The sequence below is a fragment of the Tinamus guttatus genome, unplaced genomic scaffold, assembly GCF_059628265.1.
Source record: "Tinamus guttatus ecotype Peru unplaced genomic scaffold, ASM5962826v1 Tinamus_guttatus_pri_ptg000326l, whole genome shotgun sequence".
Lineage (NCBI taxonomy): Eukaryota > Metazoa > Chordata > Aves > Tinamiformes > Tinamidae > Tinamus > Tinamus guttatus.
The window spans coordinates 130,899-153,261 of NW_028288860.1; the positions used below are offsets into that span (position 1 = coordinate 130,899).

The 22,363-nt window shown below is 57.8% G+C and overlaps 1 protein-coding gene across 1 annotated transcript; it reads right to left on the reverse strand.

Annotated features, from left to right (window-relative positions):
• Positions 1 to 7,434: 7,434 nt before the first annotated feature.
• On the reverse strand, positions 7,435 to 16,661 carry LOC148593859 (maestro heat-like repeat-containing protein family member 7). The gene is made up of 20 exons (XM_088529183.1): positions 16,587 to 16,661; positions 16,144 to 16,269; positions 15,756 to 15,835; positions 15,198 to 15,318; positions 14,758 to 14,844; positions 14,084 to 14,188; positions 13,462 to 13,642; positions 12,919 to 13,028; positions 12,633 to 12,782; positions 12,272 to 12,426; positions 11,947 to 12,094; positions 11,434 to 11,621; positions 11,209 to 11,346; positions 10,637 to 10,754; positions 10,112 to 10,249; positions 9,560 to 9,736; positions 8,774 to 8,929; positions 8,378 to 8,479; positions 8,172 to 8,274; positions 7,435 to 7,595 (listed from the first exon to the last, which is right to left on the reverse strand). Exons 2-20 carry the CDS (start codon positions 16,144 to 16,146, stop codon positions 7,435 to 7,437), a joined length of 2,421 nt encoding a protein of 806 aa, XP_088385309.1. The 5' UTR covers positions 16,147 to 16,269; positions 16,587 to 16,661.
• Positions 16,662 to 22,363: the final 5,702 nt, after the last annotated feature.

Here is a 22,363-nt window from a genome sequence, read left to right on the forward strand (position 1 = left end):
TGCTCCCCTCCTGCCCTTATAGCCCCATGGACTCCAGAAAGTTTTGTTTTCCATGGTGGAGACGTGTTCCTTGGTGGCGCAATGAGCGCGAAGGGCAGTTGTGCCCCGGGGCCAGGTGTGCACGTCCTCAGCAGAGCCCTTGTGAGTTGGTGGTGGCCTGGGAGCCCCTGGGGCTGCTGGGCTCCTTCTCTTGTCCTGCCGCGCACCTTGCAGGCGCCATGTGCTGTGGCTGAGAGCAGCCTTGGTGCGGCTCCTGCACTGCTGCCCCTGCCACGGCTTCCTAGGGCTGCAGAGGGCAGAGCAGCCACAAATGTGCCCTGAGCAGCAGCAGGGACCTGCAGCTGCTGCAGCTCTGCCCAGCACTGGGCTACAATGCTCACTTGCTAACGGAGGTGAATTCCCAGCCCTTGGGTAGGGACAGGAAAGCCAAGGGCAGATGGAGCAGGAGATCTCCCCGATGCCGTCGGGTGTTTCCCTCGCGCAGAGGAAAGCCCTCCAAAAGCAAGCAGCGCAAGGCCTGCCACCAAAGTGCTGGAGCCCAGAGGAGCTCCTTGCTGCTGGCCAAGCTTGCTTGCTGGCATGCCGCAGTGCCGCTGCGAGGCAGAGCGCAGCTGCTGGGAAGGGGCTGGTGCCAGAGGTGCGCGCAGGGCTCTGGGTGTCTCCCGAGCAGCCGCAGGGCTGGTGGCGCGGGGAATTGTCGGCAGGCATTTGGCTGCTGCCCTGGGAATGCTGGAGGGCGAGTGTGAAGCAGAGCAGTGTTCCCTGCAGGGAGGCGCGAGCAGAGGGCTGGGCAGCGAGCTCAGCAGCGTGGCTGTGAGGGCAAGTGCTGGGAGCCCCCTTGCCTGCGCGCATGACGCCTGCAGAGCCCAGGCGTGCGCAGTGCCCCCGGCGGCAGGAAAGGCGCTGGGAAGCCCTTGGCCCTCGCAGGCTGCTTGCAGAGAAGCTGCGGCTCCTCTGCCTCAAAACTCGGGTGCAAGGGCCCTTTTGGGTAATGTGTTTATTCTGGCTGCCCCTGAGGTACTGCCCTCCCTGAGCACTCGTCTTGCTCTGGCTTGTCCGTCCCCAGCCTTGCATGCAGGGTTCTCTTCATGGTCTGTCTCTGAGAAGGGAATTTCAGAGATAATGGACAGAGCAGCTGCCTGGAATCCTGCTGACCCGTGGAGGGGATGGGGTCTCATGTACTTCCTGGTCTTGCTTTAAGTTTCCAGTTCTGGAGAACAAGGTACTTATGAGTCTGACAAGGGGGAAACGAGGGGCTCCTGCCTGCCTTCCCGTGTGCTCTCCACATCTTACGTGCAGTTTTGTCAGAGGAACGGGAGCAGATGAGCTGAATGTTCCTCTGCAGCTTCTTCAACTTCTAGTTCACCCTCTGAAATCCTGGCCATTCCCAGAAGGATGATACACGGGAGCTGTGTTGTTTTCTGACACCCCTGGATTCTCCCAGAGGAGTTGTCCTTCCTTCTGGCCTTCCATGCTCCTGCCTCGCATTGCTCCCATGTCCGGGGCTGGGCTCTCCTGCCACCCGCCTTGCACAGTTCTCTGCTGAAGCTGCTGCAGGCAGAGGCCGCTCACGCTGCTCTCCTGGCTGCTGCACCCTCTCCACAGCGCTTTCTGCTGAGCTGTTTTGTAAGGCTCTTGTCTTGGCATGACGTTTTTGATCCAAGGCCTCCTGCAGGGTCTCCCGGGCATTACTGACAAAGGTCTCAGCACACTCTTTCACCTCTGAGCGGAGGTGCTGAATCATGTGCGGTCAGTGTGCATGAGCTGTGTGTGAGCAGCTTGCTGCTGAGCAGATGTGAGGTCTGTGGGTTGTTCAGTCTGTTGGTGGTTGCGAGGTCGCTATGTGCAGCAGCTTGTCCTATGTAGAGAGCTGCTCCTTGCAGCTGTGGAAGATGAGGATATGGATGGGTGCCTTCTCTTGTGCCTGGGGTGCCTGGGAGAGGGTGTTTTGGGCCAAAGCTGCTCTCCTCCTTTCCCCTGCCTTGGTCATGTTGCAGGTCAGGTGCTGCTGGTGCTTTGCATCCAAGGCCCAGTGTATCCCTGTGTTCCAGGCTGCTGGAAGGAGTGGACATCATGCCCCGCTCAGGACACTTGTGGTTCCTTCAGGATCTGAGGATGCCCTCTTGGTCTGTCTCCCAAAGCAAGAGCCATGCAGAGATGCAGCAGATCCAGGACACCTTCTCTGGGGTAAGCTGAGGAGAGGGCTAAAGCAGTGAAGCAGGACTGGGGCGAGCGTGTGCGTGAGGGCTGGTCCCTGCAGGTGGTCATTGGCCGCAATGAGCCAGGCTGTTGGGCACTCAGCTGCTCCCCGTGTGCCGCGCGACTCCCGCTGGGCCTGGCACTGCTGCCTTCCAGCTCATCGGCTGTGGCAGACGGTGCAGCTTGAGATGGAACAGCGCTCTGCCATGACCTTGAAGGACCAGTGTATGCTGCTCCTCCCTTCGCTATTCCCATTCAAAACTTACTTCAGGGAGTAATTGGAGATGGCACGGAGCCAGCTGATTACTGGCATCTGCAAGGCCACGAATCCATAGCTGATGGGATAATCTTGTGTGTAATTAGATGGATTGTTGGCTCATTTAGCAACCGTCTTTGCATGCTTTTTGCAAATAAGGAATTATATCCAGGACAGTACAGTATATAAGTTGTATCTGGTGCTCAATAAAAGGTCTTTGGTATATTACACTGGAGTCCGTGCACATCATACGCTGCGGATGGAGCCCAATGTGGGGGCATCAATAGTCAGGAAGTTTACGAAGTGCGAACCCATTAGCGCAGCCCAGGTGAACCACGAACGGAGCAGAAAGAGCTGCAGTGTGCACCCATCGCATAATTACAGGTGAGCGGCCTGGGAACCCTGGGAGGTGGAATGTCTCAAGAGCAGAAACACAGCCTGGATGTGCTGCAGCGCATGATGTGCAAGCAGAACCGGGAAGTCTCCAGGAAACACCTAACAACTCTGTTGGAATGGATCCGGGATAAGGTACCTATCTTGCCAAAAGAAGGCCCATTCCAGCGAGAGGTGTGCGAAGATCTTGGAAAGCGCCTGAAGGAGGCGATGGCAGATGGTGATGCAGCCACAAGAAAACGTGACCACCTGGTGGCAGATTATGCTTACACTGAAGGCGGTGCGGGGCCCTCCGAGTGATAAGACTGACCAGAAAGAAACACCAGCACCGTGAGCACCACCATATGAGGGGGTGGCTGACCCCCCGAGTGATGATCCGTTTGACCTTGGCCCTGAGGGCCCGGAGGAAGAACAACAGCTTCAAGCGTGGTGGAGACCTGTGGCCTTCACCCATCACCAGGCCCTCAGCACAGTCATCACCTACGTACTGACCGTGGCGGATGTCACCACTGAGAAGGTTTAGCCCATGGTAGCCCTGGGAATTAACACCAACGAATCTGTGCTCTAAACACCCCCGTCCCCCTCTCTCCCCCATTCCCCGGACCACTCAATGTGGGCAAGTGTGTCTGATAAAAAATGGTAAAACATGGCAATTGATAGATTTAGAAGCCTGTGTTTTAGTATCGGGGCTGGAGTTGATATGCGAAGATGATGCCCTTAAGGCGAGCAATGTTTGCCTTGATATCAGGGAGCGTGTGTGCCATTTTGACATCAATCCATAGAGCAATAATAAAACCGCATGAGATTATGTAGGGAAAGGGTGCGTGTGTTTTAGAACAGTGTGTAAATATGTGTTAATTAATGAAATTTATAATCAGACTGTGTTTAATGACTCTAATACGTGTGCTTGTAATGTAGTTATTGTAGTTATCCTGGTGCTGTTTATTTGCCGCTGACTAAAGATGGCTTTGTGGTATTAAATATGGAATTCTTCTCGATGCAAGCTGCTCTGGCTGATTATTTAAATGAGATACATTATACCCTCCCATGACATAAGCTATAACATTCCCTCTCTCAAATTGCATTGCAGCCAAGGAACCAATGTGTTCCTGTTGCCATTAGAGGTGCACGCACAGTGTTTCTGGACAGATCAGACAAAACACGTAGAGCTGTGGTTGTATGGAGACAAACAGGTTCATTAGACTGGCAATCATCTCTTTTAATGGTTGAAGGATCCACACAAACTGTTGAACTATCAGCGGCCTTGCACGCTGTTGAGTTCTTTTTGCCTGGACCGCTCAGTGTTGTTGCAGATTCTGCATATGTTGTAGGTATTGCTCAACACATTGAAGGTGCAATGATAAAAGAGGTCACTAACAAACAACTTTTTCTCTTGCTATTGAAATAAGCCACACTGCTTATTATTATTATTGTTACTATTATTATTGTTGTTGTTACTATCGTTGTTGTTATTCTCCTCATCCTCCTTATTATTGTTATTATTTTTATTATTATTTCCCTTCTTCTTTTTATTATTTTTCTTCTTCCTCAGCTGCGGGGCTCCAGGGCAGCCTACGTGACGCCTCCCAGGGAGGCCCCAAAGCCGCCGCGCGCCCCTTGGCGCTGGCACCGCTTCCCTGGCCCTTTTCTCTGCTCCGCTTGGCACTGGGCTCCCGCCTGCCAGTGTAGGGATGAAATAGTTAATGTAGAGTGTACTAATAAGCTAGTCAATACTTAGTCTCGAGGTGCAAGGACTCTTGATAATTGGCAAGACAGGTGGCTCTGCATGGAGGGGTTACCGATCTGCAAGGGCTCCTGATATATGGCAGGTCAGGACGTTCTGCATGGAGGGGTTGCCTATCTGCAAGGGCTCCTGATATATGGCAGGTCAGTACGTTCTGCATGGAGGGGTTACCTATCTACAAGGGCTCCTGATATATGGCAAGTCAGGATGATCTCCATGGAGGGGTTGCTTATCCAGAGGTCCCAGTCAGTAATAAAATATAGATAACATTGACATGAAAGCAGAACAGGAAAACGGGAGGGGGAACATTTTTGGTGTAAGAACGGTATGAAAGAGGGACGACCGAAGCGGTCGGGGTCCGTGGTGTGACCCCTGCGTGGGAAAGCCCGGACCCCAGCTAGCTGGTAATACTTATTATCTTTCTCCTATTATTAAAAAGCACAATATATCGATGGTGTTTGCCTCTTTCTCCGTCAACTCGAAAACCGGACCCAACACCAGGCTGCCAAAGGGGCTACGGGGGGAAGGAGGCTGCCGCGGGCAGGCCCGGCACTGCCGCTGCGGCCCCCGCTCCCGCGCACGGAGACGCGCGGAGACTCCTTGCGCAGAGAGCCCGGCTCTCGGGGCTGCGAGTGCCAACGGCTCCTTGGCCCTTGCAGGACACGGGCCCCTTCACCCTGGCTGCTGCTGGGCCCAGAGACGCCGTCATGAACCTGGTGTGGAAATGTTTCTTTCTCGATTTTTCAAGTAGTGTTTTTTGTTGCTTATGTTCTTGTTGATGTTCTTGTTATCATTAAGGAGCTTGTTCTTATTTGTATTCTTAATTGTTCTCAATCATCTTATATTTATGCTATTGGTTTCTATCTCCATTCCTGTGTCGTAGCTTAAGGGTCATGCGTTCTTTCCCAGCCAGCTCAGGCCCAAAAATCATCTCCACGGCCGCTGGGGATTATTATTATGATAATGATTATTATTTTATTTCTTCTTCTTCTTCTTCTTCATTAGTTTTATTTTTATTATTTATTTTTATAATTTTTATGCTTCCTCTTTTTATTATTTTTCTCATTTTCCTCTTTCTCTCCACCCCTAATCCCTCCCGCTCCCCTCTCCCCTCCGCCCCGCCCGTGTTTCCATGGCGACAATCAAGGCCGTGGCGCGACCGCCCCCGGGGTGTCCGTGGGGAGCGCGGGGGCGGGGCCACCGCCTCCCGGTGCCGCGCGGTTCCGCCCCGCCCCGCCATGGAGGGGAGGGGCGCACTGCGCATGCGCGCACGCCCCCCCACCCCGGGAGGACTCACTCCGTCCCCCGCCCCGGCTGCGGCTACCGAGAGGGCGCTTGCGCAGTGGGCAGGAGCCGCAATCCCCGCCCCCGCGCACGCGCAGTGCCCTTCCGCCATGAGGCGCCCCCGGCGCAGCCGCGAGCCGAGAAGCGGCCGCGAAAAACGGCCGAAAAACGGCCGAAAAAGAGCCAAAAGCGCGAAGATAAGGAAAGCGGACGAGGCCTCCAGCCACGGTATTTTGGCGGAAAAGAACCATGCCAAGCTAGTAAAGTCGTGGTGGTGGTGAGCTGAGCTCTGCCATCCAGCCAGTTCCTAATCCACCTCACTGTGCACTCGTGTAGCCCACACTGCGGAGCTTGCCCAGGAGGATGTTGTGAGGGCCGGTGTCAAAAGCCTTGGTGAAGTCGAGATAGACGCTCTCCCCTCATCTATCCAGGCTTCTTCTCTTGTCCCTGGGGCCTGGGACTCTAAAGACCTGCCCTTGGTACACACCAAAGCAAAGAAGGCATTCAGCAACTCTGCTTTTTCTGTGTTATTCGTAACCAGGCGCTGGTGAGGCCACACCTTGAATACTGTGCTCAGCTTTGAGCAACAGCGCCCACACACACCAGAACACACTGAGCAACAGCACATACACTGGAGTGGTCATTAAATTCTAAAAAAAAAAAAAAAAAAAAAGGAAGCAAAGAAACAAACAAGCCTCAACAGAGCATCTTGGCTCCAGGCAAGCCCTGTGACCTTCCTTGTGCAGCGGGTGGCAGAAGAGAGAATTAGTTTTCCCAGCAGTGTCTGACGAGACCTCTTTTCTCCTCACCAGCATTGAGATGGAGGTCAGATGGTGAAAGGTCCCCTTGTGCCCCAGGGGTAGTGGGACATTTAAGAGAGGTTCGAGCCTCCCTGCAGGACCTTCCTGCTCTGCCCTGCCCGTGTTTCTCCCCTGAGGGCCAAGTGCTCCACACAAAATCTGTGTGTCTCCAGGGACAGCGCAGGGCAGGTGCTGGGGATAGAAAGAGAGGTGCCTGCCATTGCCCACCCTGCCCTTCCCCAGGAGAAGACGCAAACCCTGAGGACAGCAGGTGCTTGCTCTTGTCCTGGGCTGGCTGGAGAGGGCAGGGGAGCCTACAGCTTTTCTTCCTCTTTCCCTTGTGTTTTTGGATCTAGCAGAGCAAGTGGTGCTTTACAGCAAATGCAGAGTGTGCCAGTCTGCTCTGCACTGTCTGGGGTTACTGAAGGAAGAGGGCACTCGGCCTCACACAGGAAAATGCTGGTTCCTGCAGTAAAGGAGTTTCCCCTCTCACCTTTCTGTCCCCCAAAAAGAAGAAAAGAAAAAGAAAACAATAAAATAAACCCAGCACTCAACCTGGAGAAAGAGGAAGGCCTTTACTGCTGGAGACGGCTCTACAAAGCGCTAAAGTGGTGGCACAATCAGGGGACAGGAGGCACTTGAGTTGTGGAGCTGTCCTTTTGCTGCGGGAGATGCCAGCGGGGATGCAGAGCACTTGCAGGCCTTGGGTGTGCAGCACGGTGGCGTTGGCACATTGGGGCCAGCTCTGCCCAGCAGAGTCACCTCCTGGCAGGAGGGTGACACCTCTCCCACACTCGGCAGAGCCAGCGACCGAGCGCTCCGAAGCAGGACCTTTGCCGTGGTGTGGTCAGGAGCAGGATGGTCTGTGCTGCCAGGCTGCGCACTGCGGGTTCAGCGTCGTTTTGCAGAGGCTGGAGGGCTGAGGTAGAAAGGAACAGAGCAGATAAGAGACTCCCGTATTTGCAGAGAGCCCTGTAATCCCCCCAGAACAGGGCTGCTCCCAGCCAGTTCTTCCCACAGTGAGGAGGGAGCACGAGGGAGCAGGGATCAGCTGCAGGTTGCTGGTCAGGAATGCCCCAGGTGACCCCCAAAACCCCTCCTGTCCCCACACAGCAGACAGGGCCTCGGTCGCCTGTGGCAGGGCAGGGAACTGGGGCTCCCTTCCAGGCTCCTCCTTCCCCCCTGGCAGGGCCAGCTGGCACGGCACTGCTCGCACTCACCCTTGCAGATCTCCTGCACCTTCTCCTCCTTCTGCCTCCCTTGCTGCCCGATGAGCCCTAGGCAAACACCGCCCGTCACCCCCGTAGTCCCCAGCACGGCCCTGGCAGCGCAGCTCCCGCTGGCCTTGCCAGCCTGGCCACGCGTCCTCCTCCCCTTGGGCAAGGCTGCCCCAGCACAGCCCCAGCGTGGAGGATGCAGGCAGGCAGCGAGGGCCTCGAGAGCCTCCTCGCAGCCCCTCCGTGTGCCCAGGGATGGCCCAGGCCTCGTGGCTCACCAAGGAACCTCACGGCGGCCTCCCGCACACACGCCTCCGTGTGCTGCAGGTAGCGCAGGCTGTGCTCAAGGTAGTGCTCCGCTCTGCTTTTGTCCTTGCGCACCTGGAGACAGCACAAGGCCATGGCTTGGCAAGGAGCCCTCCTGGGGAGCCAGCTCTGCCCCTTCTCCCCAGCCTGGGCCCAGGGACTCGGGCCTTGTGCTCACCAGGTGCTCCCCGATCTTCCAGGTCTCCCCACTTCTGGCCAGTTCCTTGAGCTTCTCCCACTGCAGCAGGTGAGCAGCACTGGCGAGGGCTTCCTGAGAGGCCTGCAGAGCCGCAGAGAGCGCGAGATGCCACCACGGCCAGGACAAGACACCCTGTATCCCCCTCATGTGGGCAGGCCCCGGAGTCTTTCCCAGGCCCTAACAGGAACATGCTGCTTGGGACCAGCTCTGCCCCTCACTGAAGGCAGAGGCAGCTCCTGCCCGTTCCTGGGGACACGGGACATTGGCCCTCACGCTGACATGTCTTCCAGGGCGCACTTGTCCGCAGCCCATGCCTTAGTGCTCAGGCCCGCCCAAGCGATGTCAGCACTGCTTCCCCAAGGGCCTTCCCCGTACCTGGGCCACGCTCTGGATCCGCTCGCTCATGTGAAGGAAGAGCGGGACCAGGCTCCTGTGCACGAGCTCTTTCATGCCCTCTTTCCTGATGCCGGTCGTGGCGGCCAGCAGGTCTTTGAACAGGAAGATGGAGAGCTCTCGAACTGTGCTGTCCTCCTGCAGAGAGGGAGGAGAGGAGGGGAGGCCTCAGCAGTGATCCCAGGAACTGGTCATGACAGGAGGCTTTGCCTTTGTGAGGCCTCCTTCTCTCCAGGCGCGACTTTCCCCAGCCCTCCATAGGGGCGAGCTGGGGACAACCTCTGTGGATGCAGCCTGGACAGGGAGGGTTGTCGGCAGCAGCGGGACAAGGTCCCCTGGGCTCCGGCTCCCTCTGCCTCTGCCAGGAATTTCTAGGGCTCCGCCAGGGCCCCCGTGCAGAAGAGGCCCACAGGGAGGGACAGCCCTGGGGCACGGCCTCTGCCTTGCTCTCCAGCCTGCTCCTGCCTCCTAGCTCGTCTCTGCCCAGGCCAGGACAAGCAGCGCAGGGAGTCAAGCAGGAGACAGAGCAGCTGAGGCAGAAGCGGGGCTGGGGATCTAGTCCCACAGGCCAGGACCCCAAGGGCAGCACAGGGAATGGGCTGACGAGCAGAGGGCAGAAGGCCTCCTGACAGGCAGCAGGGCCTTTGGTGGGAGCTGCAAATCCACCTGCCCATGGGCACACGTGCAGAGGGACACACAGCACTCATAGCCACGCGAACAGAGCCCCAAACCCGCTGGGAGAGTCTCCGGCTCTCCCCCCAGTCTTACATCCTCAAAGTGTGGGAGAAGCTTCTCTGCCAGCCATGGGACAAAGGGATAGGAGATCTTCTGATCCAGGTGGCTGAAGAAGTTTTGCAGCAACACCAGGCTCTCCACACGCACATCCCTTCGATGGTCCTGCAGGCACTCCACGATGTCTTTAGTGAGGCCCCACATTTTCCTCCTCTGTGTGGAAGACACAAGTGCCTCGTGTGAAGCCAGGGCAGGCCCACAAGGGCCCTGGGTGCTGATTCCCCATGAGGGCTGCGGGGCAGGGCAGCCCTGTCCAAGGGCCCCTGGGCATGCCAGGGCCTCTCCATGGGGGAAGGCTGCTGCCTCCAGGCCAGGAGCCCTTCCCGAGGGCACCGCAGCCGTTGTCCTTGTGCAGCACAGCCAAGGGGCTGCCATGAAAGAGTCGGGGCCGACGAAGGGCAGCGGAGACCGGGGAGCAGCTCCCATCCCTCCTCATTGGCAGCAAAGGCCAAGGCCCTGGGGGAGCCAGCGCCTCCCGGGAAGCCCCAGGCTGCCAGCGCGGCTTCTCCCGGCTGCTGCCCTACTCACCATCTCCGGTCTCTTGCACAGCCTCCGGAGGCCCTGGAACGCCAGGCTGCGCATCTCCAGGCTCGGAGCCTGCGCGTAGCTCAACAGGAGCGTCAAAACGTCCCCGTCCATCTTGGCCACCTCATAGCACTCCAGCAGCTGAAAGGCAGCGCACGGTGAGAGCCTGGCAGAGCCGGCAGGACTACCTGCAGTGGGCAGCCCCGCATCCCAGCTCTCCTTCTGGCCAAGGGCGCCTGGCCCTCACAAAGGTCAGCGGAAAGGAGTCAAGGCCAGGGCCGTTGACCAACATTACCCAGAGAGCTGTTGATCAATGTTAAGGAGCCGTTAAGGAGCCATTGACAAACATTACCCAAAAAGCCAGAGACCAACATAACCCAGGGAGCCATTGACCAATATTATCCAAAGAGCAGTTGACCAACGTTATGCAAAGAGCATTGACCAACATTACACCCCGGCATGTGCCCAGTGTGAGCAGAGAGGTTTTAGAGGCCCCTCCGGACAGGCACCGTTCTCCATGAGGCCCACCTCGACATAGAAAGCCATGGCGGGCAGGTGATGGAGCTGGTCCTCTGGGCTCCTCAGCAGGCTGAGCAGCTGCCTGGAGATCCAGCAGCACATGGGTCTGCACGTGCCCCTCATCACTCTGGCAGGAGGAAGAAGGTGCTGTTGGTCCTGAGCCGAGCAGGCAAACCTGCTCTGAAATGGCTCAGCCCCCTCAGCTATTTCCCAGTGCAGGTCAAGGCAGGCATGGGCAGTGCTGGGCACATCGTGACTGCAGCCAGCGTGTCCCCAGGGCTCTCTGTGAGGGGAGCCCAGGCCCCAGGGGAGGGCACTCCAGGGCTTTGGGAGGGGAGCCCTCTTTCAAGGCATCCGCTCCCAGCACTCCCAACACCAACTGCTCCCCCAGCAGCTCTCACCGCTGCCATGGGGCAGGGAGCTCCCATGGCCGTTTAGCTGTGTTACTCCCTGCCACAAGCACTGTGGCTGCAGTCCCTTTCTTGGAGAGCTGGAGTTCCCCTCCCTCCCAAGGAAGGACATTTGTGACCCCGAAGCCGAGGCCGAGGTGCTGGGGGAGAGCAGGGCGTAAAGGGCTGTACCTGGCCAGCACAACGAGTCCCCTCTGAGATGACTCTTGCTGCAGCAAGAGCTCCCAGTCGCTGCTCTGCTCGACAGCCTGTGCCACGTCCCGATAGCCAGCAGAGCGGAGGAGACCTTGCATGGCCTCCACGGCGCACCTGCATGCGAGCAAAGCCCAGGTCACAGCGGCAGCCTGGCCCTGCCTCCGGGCCCAAGGCACAGCCGGGACGAGCGGGATGGAGCACCTGACGTGGCTGCTGGCGTGGGACTCATCCCGCTGGCTTTCCCGCTGCAGGGGATGGGTTTCCTGGCGGGTGAACTCAGCTGCGGAGAACAGCTGAAGGAGCAGCGCCAGGAAGAGCGGGCAGAATTCCACCTCCACCGCCTGCGGGCAGACGGGCTCCTGCACGATGGCACGCAGGGCTCTCATTGCCTGCGGAAAACAAGCAGAGACACCTCAGCGCTGAGCAGGGCCTGTCGCAGTGCCGCAGCCCCACGGGAGAGGCTCAGCACAGCCCTGGGCCTCAGGAAATGGGACTGGGGGACAGGGTAGGACGGTGATCTCCTGAGCATGGCCAGCCTGGGTGTTGGTGCTCTGAGAGGCCCAAGCAGCTCTTTTCAGCGCTTTGTGCTGGCGCGTGGAGAGCTGGTGCTGGGCATGTTGCATCCATGGGCCCGGGGAGGTCCCTGCAGGGCAGAGGAGCCCAGGGGGGCAGCTGGCAGCCTGGAGCAGAGTGAGGCCTCATCCCACAACTCACAGCCAGGGGAAGGACGCCGGCGTTGTCCGCCTCCCAGCTGGACAGCTCGTGCAGGGGCCACTTCTCCATCCAGCTGAGCAGGTTTTCCAGCACGTCTGCCGCAACGCGGGGCTCCTCCATGAGCACCTTCCACATGGTGCTGGCAGCGCTGCAGACCCGGAGGGCTGGGTCAGGGGCCTCCTCGGGCACGGCCGCAGCCTGGACAGGCCCTGCAGGCGCTGCCCCCAGCCACCCCTCCATGCTGGCAGCCCCAAGGTCCTGGCTCTGCACCTTTGGGCCCGTCTCCCCATGTGCCATGCGCTCTGGAGGCTGACGAGCCCCGTACCTGTTGCAGAGCGGGGAGCAGCACAGCAGGCTCACGGTCACCTCATCAGGGTAGGAGCGGGCCAGCAGGCAAAGAGTCCTGTTCAGGGTGACCCGCGCCGACGACTCCCTGACGTCCCTGGTGTTCTGGTGCAGGCACCGAACAACCCGTGGCACCTGGCAGAGGTGGCGGGGAGAGGGAGGTCACTACCAGAGAGCAACCACTACCCCAGCTCCCACACACATCCCGTCCCCGCTCCAGCACTGCCAACGTTCCCTGCTGCCTTCCAAGGGCGTCGGGTGCCCAAGAAGCCTGGCTTGGGCACGGGGGCCAATGTGGCAGAAGGCTGGAGCCCCAGGCACACCAGCTGCAGGCCGCTTACATCTTCCAGCGTGGACACAACGCCCAGCACAAACATGTTCAGCATGTGGGTGGCCACTGCTGTGCTGTAGGTGCTGCAGTCCCGCATGGCCTCGATGGCGGTGACGATGACATCTGTCCTCTCGGCCGGATGGAGGTTTTTCAGAAAGAGCTGTGGGAGGAAGGAGGTGAGGGAAGAAACATCCCACTGTGGGCCAGGAAGTGCGTGGCCCCTGCTCATTTGTGTTGCCGTTGCTCATCCGAGTCTCCTGATGGCCAAGAGTCCCGCTGAGGGAGGCAATCCTCACCAGCATGATCTCGCTGATGTTGGTGGTCCACGAGAGGCAGAGAGCATCGTCAGCTTCCCGCTCCGTTTGGGACTCTGCAAGCTCGAGATTCTCCTGCAAGAGCTCCCTGCCTGAAGAGGAACAGAAAGACAGAGCGGTGAGGAGGAGCAACGGGGACTTGGAGACGGGGGATGTCAGGAAGAAGCCAGCCTGGAGGAGAAGAGGGGCCGGCCAGTGCTGTACGGGGAGCAGGACTCCCAGGGAGGGCCAGGGCCTATTCCAGGGCAAGACAGAGGGCAACAGCTTTGAAGGGCCCCAAGAGCCTCATTGGTTTCATTGGACTTTCTGGTGTGCAGCACCGCAGAAGCCCGAGCATGAGCAGGACGTGCTGGGCGCTTTCCAGAGCAGGGGTGTCCAGGACAGGCACTAACAGATTGTGCCCCTTCTCCTCCATCAGCCACGATTCCTGCTCCTTTGTGTCATGGAGTAGAGGGCCGGGGCAGTGTGCTGCCTTCCCTGGCCTTGCCCTGATGTCCCTGTCCCCAGAGTCGCAGCTGCTCTTACGTTTTCGTCGCACGACGAATCTGAAGAGGCCATGAAGAGCGTCCAAAGCCCCACGCTTGGTCTCTGCGTCCTCATAGGCAGAGCAAAGGATGAGCCTCCCCACCAGCTTTCCCAGGATTGGGAAAGAGATCTTTCCAGAGGAGGAGGAGCTCTCATCAACTCCTCCATGGCAGCTCCAGACCTGGGCAAGAGAGCGGTGCATCTATGGGGCTGCCACAGGGCGTCTATGGAGCAGCCACTGAACAACCAAGGGGCATCCGTGGGGGCAAGAGCGCAACCTTGGTGCATCTGTGCGGCATCTATGGGGTGTCTATGGGGCAGCCACGGGGCACTGAACCCTGCCCCCCCAGGTGCTGATGCTGGCAGCATAGAGGGCCCGAGGGAGGGGGGTCCCCTGGGGGTCTCCTCCCCCCCGTACTCCCCCTGTTGCCCCGTGAACGTGACGGTGGTGGCTGAGAAGCACGAATGTCCCCAGTGCCTGGCGGTGACGCCGGCCGGCTTTGCCAGGGAACAGCGTTGTCAACGGTGTGCCCCAGTGTTGTGAGAGGGAGCCTGAGCTGGAGAGAGCTCTGGCCTGCAGGGCAGGGGCCAAGGGGCGGTGGGGAGGTGCCGGGCTCCTTACCTCCGGCAAGGAATAGATGGCCAGCCACTTGGTGAGGCCTGCGATCCTCCCCATGGCCCTCTCCCGGACAGCAGCCCTCTCCACGCTGGTGAAGGGCAGCAGGAGCTGGCAGGAGAAAGGGGACAGGTCTGCGCGGGGCGCATGCAGCCGCTGCAGCAGAAGCAGCTCTGCGCAGCCCCTGGCTGCACTCAGCCAGCCCCGCACGGCTCCTTCCGCAGAGCTGCAGCAAAGTCTGCAATGGGGACCTGTCCCTAGGATGGGCAGGTCCCCGAGGGTCTGCGCCCCATTCAGCTATGGGGAAGAAAGCCCCAGGGACAGGGAGGAGAGGGGCGGCAGCACCAGCTCCATCTGTGCAGGAGCTGGAGGAGAGGGTCCGTGTCCTGCTATGGCTGCAGGCAAGGAAAGCTTTAGGGGCAGAGTTGGCCCAGGAGTGCTGGGGACGTGGCTCTCTCATGGCCTGGGAGGCATCAGTGGAAGAGGAAGGGACTTGGGCTGCAAGCAGGGGACACTGGGCTCATGCCAGAGCACAGTGGGGAGCCCCTGGTCACCCAAGAGTGGTGGCTCCTGTCCCTGCATTGTGCTGCCTGCCCATGGCTCTGAGGGGGGGACTCTGCACTGAGGGTGTCACGTCCCTCGGAGAGCCCCACGCAGCCCTCTCTTTGCAGGTGCCAAACCTCCAAGATCGCCTGCAGCTCCAGGAGCCTGGAAGTGGCAGCGTTGAGCACCAGCACGTCCAACATGCTGTCCATGCTGTCCAGGGTCTGCAAGAAGCACAGGAGGTTGTGGCCCTCTTTCAGCGCTGCCTCTGGCCCACAGCAGACTGAACTGAACTCCTGCGGCCAGGGGAGGACCCCGCTGCCCTGCGGTGCCCAGGCAGAGGCCTCAGGGTAGGAGAGCTGCTGCGCACGGAGCAGCCCGTAGCCTTGGCCCGCGGCCCAGCGCAGAGGAAGGGAAGCAGAGCAGAGCCCTGTCATTGCGGGCAGCGTCTGCAAAGCGCTGCAGGCCGGGAGGAGGGTGGGAAGCAAATCTGAGCTCCTGCCCTGCAATCACCTCAGCACAGGCCAGCCAGGGACAAGGCTGGGGACCTCCCTGCAGCTCGGTACCCGACACGTACCTTGCAATAGAGGGGCATGCTGAGGTCCTCCATGTCTTCTCTGGGAGGCAGCAAGAAGACAGTCCGGAAGCAGAGCTGCAGGAGGCTGCTCTTTTGGCCCTCCAGAAGCAGCTCTGCTGCACTGCAAAGACAGAGAGGTGCCTGCTTGGCACGGGTGCAGGGAGCGCTGCCTGGGTGCCCTGGGAAGGGGGACGTGCAGCTCCGAGGCAGGAGTTCCAGGCTGCTCCAGAGAGAGGTTGGGGGAGCCTTGCAGGGGGGTGTCCCCCCTTCCATGACACTGCGCCAGGGACAGAGGACAGGCCTGGCGGGGAGGCCTCGCACCCTCTGAGCCATGTGCCCCGCTCCCATGGTAAAAGCCAAGGTGCCCCGGGGAGCTGCAGACACCCCTCAGCCCTCCCGTCTGTGCTGCTGACAACCCCACGGTGGGGAGAGCGCAGGCCCAGCAGAGAGGAGCACCAGGCTCCCCCCCACAAGAGGGGACAGCTCCCAGGCAGGGACAGGGCCATGAGGACCCTGCTGTGGAGAGGCGTGGGCCAAAGCAGGGGCTGCCATAGGTACCTCATGGCCGTGATGGCAAGCATGGCTTGCTGGCGCACGGCTGTGCCCAGCTGCTCCTTGGGCTCCTCTTCCAGCAGCACCTGGAGAGCACAGCCAGGATCCCATGGGAACTGCAAGCACCCGGCGCCGGCAGAGCCAGCAAGAGTCCACCCGGCGGGCAGAGCCCTGGTGCCTCCATCCCTGCCCTGGAGGCCACAGCGAGCCCCACCGCGCCAAGGGCTCAGCTCGCAGGGCTCCTCGGGGACACCCGGGCTCCTGTTGGCAGGAGCTCTTTGCCGGCAACGCGTCCTTGCCCCAGCCCAAGCAATGCACAAGTCCTGGCCTCAGAGCCGGGCCTCTGCCCAGGTGGCCTTGAGCCCTCCCTCAGCCCTGCTGCCTCTCCCCTCACCATGATGTTCTCTGCCAGCTGGTATCTGCAGCAGAAGACATCCAGGCCCCACGCCAAGGCCTTGGAGCTGCTGCCGCGGCAGAGGGTGCAGATGGCCTCCAGAAACCTCAGCTTCTGCACCGGGTCCTGACACACGGGGCAGAGAGACGGAGGGAGCATGAGAGCAGAGAGGGAAGGTCGGTGGGAACAGAGCACCCGGGGACAGGGAGAGGCCCTGTGGAGGCCACCAGGCCTCTCTGGAGGCTCCCAGGAGGCCACCAAAGCTGCTCTAAGGGCCAGCCACGGCTGTGGGGCCAAACCCACATCTAGGGGCCTGGACCCATGCGTGTGGGGCCAGACCACGGATGGGGGCCTGGGAGCTGCAGCTATGGGGCTGGGACCCATGGATGGGGGACGGGAGTCGCTACTATGGGGCTGGCCCTGAGGGCCACGGCTGCATGTACCTTTGGTCTGCTGCTCACAAATCCGTGGATGAAGTGCAGGGCTTCCTCATCCTCCCTGGACAGCTCTGCCCAGGCGCTGATGAAAGCCCTGGGGCCTGGGAGAGGAGAGAGGTGGGAGTCGTGGAGAGCCGGAGCGCGGGCAGCAGAGGAGCGCCCTGCGCTCTGCCCTGCGCAGCCCTGGCTGCTCCCCCGGGCACAGCCTCCCGCCGGCCCCGCGGGGCGCGCGGTGCCCAGCGCGGGGCTGCGGTGCCGGGCCCGGCAAGGCCGGGCTGCGGAAGGTGCTGGCGGGCGGGCAGGAAAGGTCCCTGTCCCGCAGGCCGGCACTCATCGTGGCTGCACGGGCCCCGTGTCGCCTGGGGCTCACAGCCCTCGGAGGGCGCGGGGACAGAGCTGCTGCCCTGCTGAGCCCCGTCCTGCTCCCAGGCCACCCGGGGGCGGCTGGGGGGTCTCTCCTCCATCCTGCGGGAACGGCAGAGGGGTGAGGGGGCGGTTTGGGAGCCGCGGAGGGTCCCCGCGGCCCCGCAGTGCCGCCCAGCCCCAGGGCCGTCGCTCTCACACCCAGGCGAGGAGGAGGGAAGGCCTCGGGAAAAGCCTCGACTCTTCGTGGCTTCCTGGACACCAGGGAAAGATGCGGCTGCGCTTGGCGGCTCCTCCACGAGCTCCGCGCGCTCCCGCCTCTCCCGTCGCTGTCCTCCCGGGCACTGCGGGCTGGGGGCCGTGGAGGGGACATCACCTGGGACACTGTGTGTGTCACGAGACGGGCTCACAATGGCCCCCCTGGCCAGCGCCTCTGAGGTCCCCTCTGCAGCTGGGAGCTGGTCCTGGAGCAGCAGCCGGAGCTGCGGCTGCCCCAGCGCCTGCACAGATTCTGCACGTTTTTTTTTTTTCTTGAAAAACAAAAGTGATTTTCAGAGCTGGGTGGGATGCAGCCACAGGGTCCCGGATGGCTGGTGCCACTGCAGGCGCCCTGCTCCCCTCTGCCCAGCCTCCCTCTGCAGCTCTCGGGGGCTCTGGCCTCCCGAGGTCCCTGTGAGAGCTGCCAGGCCCCGCAAAGGACTTGTTTCAATATTAGAGAACATCCTGAATTTTCATACATGCTCAGTTCAAAGGTTTGGCTAATTTTAATGCCAACGTTCTCCAGTGATGAAAGATTAGAAATCTTCAGGAAGAGTCCAAACGTGGGGCGAAGTATTACTGATCTGCCCTTGACCTTGTGTATCCACGGCTCTGTCCATTAGGCTGTTGATGGAATCTCAATGATCTCTCTGCATGTCCTGAAGAAATTAATCATTTCTAAACTCATATTTGCATCTGATCACCTGCACATATACATTTTTCACCCCGTTTTCCCCTAGCTTTCCCTTTTTCCTATACTCTACCAGATATTTCTCAACTCTCCAGTCTCTCCAACTACTCTACTCAGATTCTATGCAAGCTTTTCTATCAAAAACATCTCAAGGAATCTTATTCCTTGTAGATGGTGGAGCTCATTGGAGGCAACTTGGACTTGACATAAAGATCAGGACTGCATTCTATTTCTTAGCACTCAGACTGAAGTTTATTTGTGTTTTATCACAGTTAAGACAACTCCTTTAGTGTCTATTTGCAACTAGTTCAGGTAGGAATGGATACACATGAGCTGTGACATTCAGCTAATATTGGGTAGAAAAAGGATAGATTTTTCACCAGAGTGACCCAAGTGCCCACTGGCTGATGAGGGAAGTGGCAGTTCTTCCCCTCAAAAATGCTTCTTTTCCTAAATGTTCAGACTTCATTAGGAGACACTGTGTGAGGAGGATGTGGGTAGGGCTGATTCTGAAAACAAACATAAAGAAAGCTTCAAAAGTTTTCCTTTTCAGGTGCTCACTGAAATCTGCCTCATTTTAATACACTCATTTCCAATTAGCCACACGAGAATTGAACATTGAAAACAAAAATATGGAGAGAGGGACCACTCCTGAGGGCTTTTATTCTTCCTCCTTTTAATGACCCCGTCCTTTTAATGACCCCTTGGGAGCATTTGGTGCTAAGCCCATGAATCTCCCCTGCTGAGAGGAAGCTGAGATGGAATTCAGAAACAAATCCCCCAATTTCTTGGAGGGTTAGTGGGTCCCCCGAGGGCCATTACCATTACCTGTTCGGAATCACAAAAGCATGGGATGATCTCAGGTCCCCTCTGGGTGGCCTGTTACACTGACGCACGACTCTTCAAGAGACAGTTCTTTTTCCTAAAGCCCAGTCTGTACCCTTCAACCTACAGTTTGTGGATGTTTCCCCTTCTCACGCTCTTTCCCACTGCCAGAACCAGCTCCATCATCTCCAAAATCACCATGCAAGCAGTCGCACAGTACTGCTCAATTCCTCCTATCTCTAAACCTTCACCAGGCTAAAGAAGGTCCCCTCAGAGTCTCCATACAGATCATGGAATCACAGAATGCTTAAGGTTCGAAGGGACCTCTAGAGATCATGTAGTCCAACCCCCTGCACACGCAGGGTCCCCTAGAGCACGTGGCACAGGACTGCGTCCAAGCAGGTTTGGAAGATCTGCAGAGAAGGAGACTCCACAACCTCTCTGGGCAGCCTGTTCCAGTGCTCTGGCACCCTCACTGGTAAGAAATTTTTCCTTAAGTTCCTGGGGATCTTTTGGTGCTTCAGTTTCCGGCCGTTTCCTCTAGTTCTGTCGGTGGCCACCAGTGAAAAGAGGCCAGCACCATCCTCCTCACTGCCTCCCTTGAGGTACTTCTAGACAATGCTCAGGTCCCCTCTCAGCCTTCTCTTCTCCATGCTGAACAGGCCCAGCTCCCTCAGCCTCTCCTCATAGGGCAGATGTTCCAGGCCCCTGATCATCCTTGTGGCCCTGCGCTGGACTCTCTCCAGCAGCTCCACATCCCTCTTGTCCTGTGGAGCCCAGAATGGCTGGGCCATTCTGAACTGGACACAATACTCCAGATGCGGCCTCACCAGGGCTGAGTAGAGGGGCAGGATCACCTCCCTCGACCTGCTGGAGACGCTCTTCTTAATGCACCCCAGGATCCCATTGGCCTTCTTGGCCACGAGGGCACACTGCTGCCTCAAGGACTGAGCCTAGGGGGACACCACTAGCTACAGGTCTCCAACTAGACTTTGCACCGCTGATCACCACCCTCTGAGCTCTACCATCCAGCCAGTTCCTAATCCACCTCACTGTGCACTCATGTAGCCCACACTGCAGAGCTTGCCCAGGAGGATGTTGTGAGGGACAGTGTCAAAATCCTTGATGAAGTCGAGGTAGACGACATCCACCCCTCTCCCCTCATCTATCCAGCTGGGCGTTACATCATAGAAGGCTATGAGGTTAGTCAAGCAAGATTTCCCCTTGGTGAATCCATGCTGACTACTCTTGAGCACCTTCTTGTCCTCCATGTGCCTGGAGACAACGGCCAGCATGAGCCGTTCCATCACTTTTCCTGGGACGGAGGTGAGGCTGACTGGCCTGTAGTTGCCTGGGTCCTCCTTCTTGCCTTTTTTGAAGACTGGCGTGACATTGGCCTTCTTCCAGTCCTCCGGCACCTCCCCTGTTCTCCAGGATCTTTCAAAGTTGATGGAGAGCGACTTAGCTTTGACATCCACCAGCTCCCGCAGAACTCTGGGTTGCATCCCATCAGGGCTCATGGATTTGTGGGTATCCAGTTTCCTTAGGTGCTCTCTGAGCCAATCTTCCTCTACCCAGGGCAAGTCTTCCTCTCCCCCGGCTTCTTCTCTTGTCCCTGGGGCCTGGGACTCTAAACGGCTGCCCTTTAGAAGCTGCTATTGACTGCAGTGATCGACTGCAATTCTTAAAAACAGGCAGGAATGCTTGTTTGTAAAAGCTGGGCTGTGAAATAAGCTTCTCATTCGCATCATGTCCTGTAACATCGTTCTAGGGATTGTGGGAAGCTCAGGCAGTTTAGTTTGGTAAAGTGGAGAGCGTGTGGATCAAGAACTGGCTGGATGGCCAAGCTTCAAGAGTTGTTATCAACGATGCTGAATCTAGTTGGAGGCCTGTGGCCAGTGGTATTTCACCAGGAAGGGTGGAATTAAAGCCAGGGGCAAAGTCTTTAAGACAAAGGCAGTCAGAGGACGAGATGGGAGGGCTATCGTTCAAAGAGTGGTTTATATATATCTTGTTGTACCTAAGCCATATACTCTTAACAGCAAAATTGTGTTAAGTCTCTCTCTTACAGTTTTGGATTTAAAAGACACTTTCTTTTGTATCCTATGGGAAGAACAAAGTCATAAGCTGCTCGCTTTGGAATGGGAAAGCCCCACAACAAGGCACAAAGGAAAGGAGATTGTTCTGTTCACAAGGGAACCCCATAAATACAGTAGAGAGATTAATGGTGCTGCTTGAGGTTCTTAACACACCTAGAGAGATAGCAGTGATGTAGTGCAAGGCACAGCAACCTGGACAAAGCGATGTAACCAGAGGAAATCAGAAAGCGGATGAAGCTGCAAAAAGAGGAAAGAGTCCCATTGTCACTACCCAGAGCCCCCCTGGTTCCAGAAATAACCTTTAACATTGAAGCCCCACGTACACAGGAAAAGAGACGAGGTTGTCTGAATTGCTGAAATGCAAAAAGACTGCTGGTGGCTGGTGGGTATGCCCAGTCAGACAGGGTGTCATGACAACACCGATAATGAGGGGGTTGATGACACATCCCCCTAAAAGCACACCCATGGGAATTGAGGCTCTGACTGAAATGGGGAAGAGTTGCACAGTGGGGATCCATATGATTACTTGGTGAAATCTGCACCAAGAAGACTCCCAATATTCAAAAGAAAGTTCCTTCTCGGGAGGTGAAGAAACATTCCAGTCCTGAGGATTAGCGGCAGGTCGATTTTTATTTGTCATGGATGTAAGTAGTTAACTTGACACCTTTTCAGGATGCCCTGAGGCCTTTCCGTGTCTCCAACACAGAAGTGCGGACATTATACGTGAGAGAAGCCCTCAGAGGGGACACACTGCTTGTACTGGTAAATGCTAGCACATTTCTTCCTGAATGTGCAGCAGATTTTCATACTTCCAAGTAGATACCTTAGTGCAATGTCCCAGGCTAAGGGGAGGTGTGGGATTCTCCTGGTCCAGCCCGAGGAGTTGATCAGATGTCATTCTTGATCCCTGCTCAGCTTATCACTGCTAGGCCCTGTTATTTACACCCTCAGGAGGAAGAAGCCGTGACTGTGATATGGTTATCCTCATAAGGTGATCCTTCCAGAATCTGCAGGCAAGTTGCGTAGCATTAAGTGCTCCTTGCACCATGAGTGAGTTGAGTCGTGCACTGTCAGTGGATTCCTCTGGAAGATATTCCAGTTCCCTATTTGAGCAGTCCTTGGAAAAGTACATGCAAATCCCAGCATATGTTCTTGCTGCATCAGTGTCCATATGTGCATTTGACTTGCCCATTCCATATGTATTGTTGGAGGGAGGAAGTTGAGCAGGGCACATGGGTTACCCTAGGCATGAGGAGAAAAGTATGTTGTTGACAGAGATTTTGTGTGGAATGCGTGGGTGTTGAGGAAAGCTTTTTAGTAGGGAAATGCTGCTAGAGGAAATGTAGCCGTGGTGCCTGTGCTGGGGAGGGATGAAAGGAAGCAGGGGCAATATTTGGGGGCTTCGCTAGACATGCAGTGGCTAGTGATTTCAGGTGTGAGGCCTGTGTTTTGTGGGAGCTGAACCCCCTCAGCATGGGCTCCTTCCCTTGGGGCAGACGGTGCGAGGATCCAGGTGCAAGTGCTTGCTGAGCAGGAGGTGTGTGAGC

Excerpts from the sequence above, each read along its gene's own strand:
- LOC148593859 (XM_088529183.1), bottom strand. Across the intron at positions 14,845-15,197 it reads GCATGCCCCTCTATTGCAAG|ACCCTGGACAGCATGGACAG; the intron begins GTACGTGTCGGG and ends TGCTTCTTGCAG. Across the intron at positions 7,596-8,171 it reads GGCCGCCGTGAGGTTCCTTG|CCCTCCAGCCTCTGCAAAAC; the intron begins GTGAGCCACGAG and ends TTTCTACCTCAG.